General features: G+C 43.6%; 1 protein-coding gene across 1 annotated transcript; it reads right to left on the bottom strand.

Moving 5' to 3' along the window:
• Window positions 1–3,385: 3,385 nt before the first annotated feature.
• Window positions 3,386–4,203, bottom strand: LOC129651516 (interferon alpha-H-like). Its single transcript, XM_055580207.1, has one exon. The coding sequence runs from the start codon at window positions 3,953–3,955 to the stop codon at window positions 3,386–3,388; it is 570 nt and encodes a 189-aa protein (XP_055436182.1). The 5' UTR covers window positions 3,956–4,203.
• Between the last annotated feature and the right edge of the window lie 2,495 nt (window positions 4,204–6,698).

The following is a 6,698-nucleotide window of genomic DNA, read 5'->3' as shown; positions in this document are numbered from 1 at the left end:
TCTACCCACTGCAGTAGACCCTGACCTCCATCACACCCTAATAGGAGTTCAGAGTTGAGATCAGGAACGAGGCACTCTGTGCTCTGGGAAAACTGACACAACAGGCCTTCTGATAGTTAAATAATTTCCAGAGAAAATTGATGAACCCAATTTTACAACTTCTCATGGGTAGAAAAGCTCTAAAATCTTTCAGAGAGACATCCTTTCCTCCTGATTCTCAGCCACTTTCTCCCAAGATGTGAGCTTATCTGCACGTCACCCCTTCACCACAATCGCATGCATACTGACCTCCTCTCCGTCCATGGGGCAGTTCCTCAGAGCTGAGGGGAGGCTGTCCTCTGGCCTGTAGTCCTCAGCAAGTCCTCCCAATAAAATGCACTCTTGGGAGTCATGTTTTGGGTTTTGTTTTTTTTTTTGGTTGACAAGGACCCCTTCCAGGAGACCTCTTCAGGTAACCTGCTGTTCTCATTCTCAAGGAAGACACCTGCGTTTCTCACCTCCAGTCCAGCCGGGTCATCCTGGTGTCTACTGATGGAGTCCAGTGAAGCACCGCTACTCTATTTCCCAACTTCTGGTCAAGATGTGGGTGTTGAGGAGGCCTGTGTGTGTGACCAAGATGGAAGCACACGTGTGCTTCCTAGACAGAAGCAGTGAACATTTTCCTCCTTGGCAGGGAGAAGCTGGCTTGAATCGTGAAGTAAGCCTCAAAGCCTTGTATAGTTTATCTTTTTAAAAAATTTATAGTTCAACATATTAAACATCATTAAGTAATACTATAGAATTGACAAGAAAAGGTTATTTAGAAATTAATTTGTTAATGAAATGATATTATTAGCAGTAATATTGGAATGTTTTTTACTTGTTTAGGACCCTAATCCCCAGGAAGGTTTCCAAACCTCTCTATGTACTTTACATGTTCCCTGAGGGGCCTCCATGGTGGCTCAGTGGTGAGGAGCCCACCTGCCAATAGGACCACATGCGGCCCTAGAGGATGCGCATGCTGCAGAACAGCTGAGCCGTGTGCCGCAACTCTTGCCCTGTGCGCTAGACCCCAGGACCCCCACTACCCAAGCCAAGTGCGTGGGAGCCTGTGCTCCCCAACAAGAGAAGTTCCCACAGGGAGAAGCCTGTGCACCACAAGTAGAGAGGACCCACCTTTGCCACAACTAAAGCAAAGTGCAGGCGGCAATGAAGACACAGCACAGTGAAAAATGAATAAATAAATAAAATTATTTTAAAAGTCCCTCCAACTTTACATATAGCTACTTAGTGCTGTATGTCCCAACTGGAAAGAAAAGAAAGATGACTGATCCATCAATGTCCTGAAGATTGTCTACACTAAATACATGAATTTCCACAAAGATCTTTGTTACTTTGAGAAACTGTATTCTTCCAGTGTTCACTTTACTAACATATGTCCTATGAGGAAAGCTCTGTCCCACTGTTGCTAAATGTATTAAAAGCCCTGCCTGTGCCCTTTCTATTCAATCTTGTTTGATCTTTTTTCTCTCAGAGATGCAAAGACACCATGATGGAATTTAAGAACTTCCTTAGATTGCATTGTCCCCAGGCACCTCTTGCCCTGCTGTGTGATTACTTGCTGGGTCCTAAGGAAGAAACAAGTCTGCAGCTGTGACAGGAGTGACCCTCATGCCTTCCAGGACTCTGCAGGCTGCTGTGGTGTGAACGTCATCTGTGCTGGGGACACAGCTGGTGGCCAGGCATTCGTGCTCTGTCTCTGTGCTCTCAGCATCCGCTTCAGTGTTCTCAGTCTCTGAACAGGAATGTTGTGGAGAAGCACTTGCCTCAGTGTAGTTCATCTGTGTTGTTCTGTGTCCTGAGGACCCGCTGCTGCTCCAGTGAACACTTTAAACATCTCTGTTCTCCTTCCAAGTTCTCAAGCTGCTGCTGCCTTTCAACTCCAAGTGTCCGATGCTTTGGGCTTTTCTCAAATGTGATTCCTGAACCAGGTGAGTTCCTCCTAGTGCAACCATCACGTGGAATAGCCTAGGTAGGCACTCAGAGGAGAAGGCAATGGCCACCCAACAGTACTCTTGCCTGGAAAATCCCACGAACGGAGGAGCCTGGTAGGCTGTAGTCCATGGCATCACAAAGAGTCGGACACGACTGAATGACTTCACTTTCACTTTTCACTTTCATGCATTGGAGAGGAAATGGCAACCCACTCCATTGTTCTTGCCTGGAGAATCCCATGGATGGCGGAGCCTGGGGGGCTGCCGTCTATGGTGTCGCACAGAGTCGGACACGACTGAAGTGACTTAGCAGCAGCAGACACTCAGGGGAGCCTCTGGTGTCTCCACTGTTGTTCACTGTGGGGTGGGGTTCCCTCTATTTACTGTGTTTCTCTGGGAGGCTGGACAGTCTGGACCTGCAGTACTTGACAGGCAGAGTAGGTGAAGAGTGTCTGACAGATCTAGAACTTTCACTCAGGTTCTGCTTTTAGTTGGTGGTTTGCAGTCCTAAGGGGAAATTGACAACCAGAAACCGTAATGGAGAAGGACACAGCTGTATGAATGGAGAGGACACCTTCATTCAGAGTGAATGAGAGCACACTGGGGATTTCTACACTGGGAGGAAGTGAATGATTGTGATATTTGAGCGTAAGGATAAGATAATTACCTGACCTCTTGCCAAATGAATACCACATCTTCAAGCATCTCTATAACTTTTTCCAGGGAAAAAAATTCCACAACCAACAAGAGGTAGAAAATCCTTCCCAAGAATTCATCAAATCCTGAAGCATGGACTTTTTATTTTTTGATTGTTGTTTTTAGGTTACTTTTTTTTGAAAAAATTCAGAGTTATAAAAAGCGTTGGAGTGGTTATGTTCACTTCAAGGTCCCCAGAGCAACAAACAACATAGCCAGAGCTAGAGTATTTTTACTTCTAACAGGCGAATCCTAAAGAGGGCTCAAGGAATCATAAAATGCATTTTTTTATCAAGCTGCCATTCAGGCTTGGTGTTTCTGTTTTAACAAAGAAACAAAGTAAGTCGTTTACAGTAAGAATTTAATAAAGGAAGAAAAATCATAAACTAAATACAAAATATACATTTTCCCATAAGTATACATAATATTTTATCAACAAAATAATTTAAATATTTATAAATATTAAATAAATATTAAAGTAAATAAATAAATGTCCAGGAAGTTAAATATGTAGATAGATCAGCTTTGGCATCTGTGAGGAACCAGTGCCTATAGAGTAGAACATGATGTTGCTTAATATTCCAGAAAACATTTGACATATTGGTTCATTTCAGGGCGCCATGACAGCAGAAATGAGAGTCCTTGACATGGCAGCGCAGGAAGAAGTGTGGTCTGTTGGTCCATGAGAATCATTTCCGTGTTGACCCAGGTGTGTGTCAGTCCTTTCTCCTGAATCTCTCCTGCAAGTTTGTTGAGGAAGAGAAGGCTCTCATGATTTGTGCTCTGACAACCTCCCAGGCACAAGAGCTGTGTCTCTTCTCTCGCAGATAGAGAGTGAGTCTGTGGAAGTATTTCCTCACAGCCAGGCTGGAGTCCTCCTTGAGCAGGGGAGCCCCTCGCAGCCCCTCCTCCTGCCTCAGACAGGCTTGCAGGTCAGTGAGCTGCTGATCCAGTGCAGCGCGGAGCTTGTCCAGGAGGCTCTGGTCCCACATGGTGGCCGAGCCCTCTGTGCTGAAGAGCTGGAAGGTGTGCTGGGTCATCTCGTGGAGCACAGAGATGACTTGAGCCTTTTGCAACTGGCTGCCACCCAGCGCCTCTTGGGGAAATGCAAAGTCGTTTCTGTCCTGCAGGCAGGAGGAAGGGGCGACCCTCCTCAGTTGTTGCAGGAGCATCAGGACCCTCCTGTTGGGCAGGCTATGGGTGTGAGGCAGGTGGCAGCCCAGAGAGCAGATGGAGTTGCAGCTGAGCAACAGCAGGACCAGGAGTAAGGACCAGGCTGGGGCCATCGGGGACCTTGCAGATGCTTCTGTCCTAGGGAGGTGGTTGACTCTGTGAACCTACACTCTAGGTTCTCTGAGGACCTTCCTTCAGGTCTGTGTCTTAAATAGGAGCCCATGGTTTCCATTTTATGAAAGTTCCCTCTTGCTTTCTACTTTTGTTTTTGCTTTTCAATTTGCACTCTCCAAATGCATTAGGATAGTGTTTCACAAACATTTTTTTCATTATTGCCTTCCCTTCCCCTATTGACAAAGTCTTCTGAGATTTTTTTTTTCCTAATTACCCCTGCCATGAAATTTTGACAACACATTTATGCTGTGGATCCATCTTTGTACTCCATTCATATCTTTATACATAGAAAAACAAAGTGCAAAGCTTCCTTGTTGTATTCACCCTAGGGTTAACAGTGCCATAAAATGAAAGGTGTACATTAAATGTAAAAGCTGTTGAATTTTATTTAAAATTATGAATGAGTTTGCAGAATGACTTTTAATGGAGAATATTTACTTATATAAATAGTAATGTACCAAATTACATATTCATATGAAATTCATATAAAAATATATAATAATACCACAGTATAGATAGACTTCAAAAACTTTCAAAACTCAAAATCATTGAAAATCTTAGCTTATTTTCTTCATATTTATTTTGAAGTACTTTTAACTTTGTTTCATTTCAGAAATCAATTTTTAATTTCATGTCTGCTGAATATTCATCTTAATTTTATAACATTTCTTTCTGTTTAGCTCCTGACATACTTATGGATGTTCTTAACAACTTTGATAGTAATAAATAATAAAATATCATGATACCAGTCCAATGGAGGAGAGTGAAGAGGAACTAAAGAGCCTCTTATTGAGGGTGAAAGGGGAGACTGAAAAGCTGGCATAACACTCAACAGTTAAAAACCTAAGCTTCTGACATCTATGGCAAATAGATGGGGAAAGAGTGGTAACAGTGACAGATTTTCTTTTCTTGGTCTCCAAAATCACTGTAGACATAGACTGCAGCTACAAAATTAGAAGACACTTGCTCCTTGGAAGAAAAGCTATGACAGAACTAGACAGCATGTTAAAAAGAGTAAACATCACTTTGACAACAAACGTCTGTATAGTCAAAGCTATGGTATTTCCAATAGTCTTGTATGGATGTGAGAGGTGGACCATAAAGAAGTCGAGTGCAGGAGAATCAATGCTTTCAAATGATGGTGCTGGAGAAGACTCTTGAGAGTCCCTTAGATAGCAAGGAGATCAAACCAGTCAAGAAATCAACCCTGAAAAGCATTGGAAGGATTGATAATGAAGCTGAAGCTCCAACATGTAAGTAAACGTTAGTTTCTCAGTCGTGTCTCATCTTTGTGACCCCATGGACCATAGCCAGCCAGTTGCTCTTCTGTCCATGGAATTCTCTGAGCAAGAATACTGGAATATGTTGCCATTCCCTTTTCCTGCGATCTTCCTGACCCAGGGATCAAACCCAAGTCTCCCACACTTGCAGGTACATTCTTTACCTGAGCTACCAGGGAAGCACTGTACTTTGGCCATCTGATGTACAGAGCCAACTCATTGGAAAAGACCCTGATGCTGGGGAAGATTGAGGACAGGAGGAGAAGGGGGCGATAGAGGAGGAAATGGTTGGATGGCATTACCAACTCAGTGGTTATGGATTTAAGCAAACTCCAGCAGATAGTGAAGGACAGGGAATCCTGGCGTGCTGCTGTCCATGGGGTCGCAAAGAGTCAGACAGGATTGAGCACAGGATTTAGCAACTCAAAAATAGCAATAAGATATCCTTCCCTTGAGCCCTGGACAGTGCGCTTCTCCAGGCAGCTGTAGGAGGGCCAAAGAGCTCTTTGTCTCGGGTTCCTTTGGGATGCCCACTTTGGAGAGTTTGCAGTTCTGGGCTCTGCAGACTGTCAGGGCACAGCATCCTCAGTGAGTCTTTTGATACTGATTTACTACTGGGGGGAAAACCTTTTGTTTTCACAGTGCTGAGAGCTGGAGAGGGAGCCTTGTAGCCCTGCCAGCGACAGTGTTCTCTGGTTGGAAGCTCGGAACCTTGCATTTTCTGAGCCTTCCCTAGAGTTTTTTGCTTTATTTTCCAGGAAGGATTCCATTTGCTGAAGGGCTTCAGGCGAGGAGTCAGGGATTTGGGGTCAAATATACAGGTTCGGGTCCCTTCTGGTGCTATCCAGCAACAGCTTAGAGACAGGGAACCTGGCTGTGGTGATGGGACCTCTGGAAGGTGTCCAGGATGTCCTGGGGGTGAGTCAGAGCACGGCTACCACTAGGGCCAAGGACCAGGGAGCTGTTATTTCCTGCCTTAAGAATATTTATCCCTGTACAGGTGAAATTAAAAAAAAAAATTTCCTGGCTTATTCATGGATAATAAGAAAAAAAAAATTTAGAACATGAAACCAACAGATTTCTTCTTGAACAAGTTGGCAGGAAAACTCAGAAATTAAGGGGAAATATTTTAATTCTCAAGATACTGAAATTTACTGACTTACACCAAAACATGAAGTTAAGCAAATTGGTTAACTTCACTGCCCCTTCTCTGACTGGTTACTGATTAAAGGAATGGTTCATGCAAATATTTGTATCAAGCCATGGATAGGGAACAATTGGCTAAACGGTTAAATGATTTTTAAAATATCCAAGTGTTTTTCAAAATATATTAAAATGAAAATTATTTTAGGTATATTTTTCCCATTATCCCTTGGGAAGAACCAGAAGGCAGAGCATTCTT

This window comes from Bubalus kerabau, chromosome 4 (assembly GCF_029407905.1).
Source record: "Bubalus kerabau isolate K-KA32 ecotype Philippines breed swamp buffalo chromosome 4, PCC_UOA_SB_1v2, whole genome shotgun sequence".
Taxonomy (NCBI): Eukaryota; Metazoa; Chordata; class Mammalia; order Artiodactyla; family Bovidae; genus Bubalus; species Bubalus kerabau.
This window is presented reverse-complemented; position numbering and strand designations above follow the sequence as displayed.

Coding starts and splice junctions, on each gene's coding strand:
- LOC129651516 (XM_055580207.1), bottom strand. CDS start 3,955: ATGGCCCCAGCCTGGTCCTTACTCCTGGTCCTGCTGTTGCTCAGCTGC.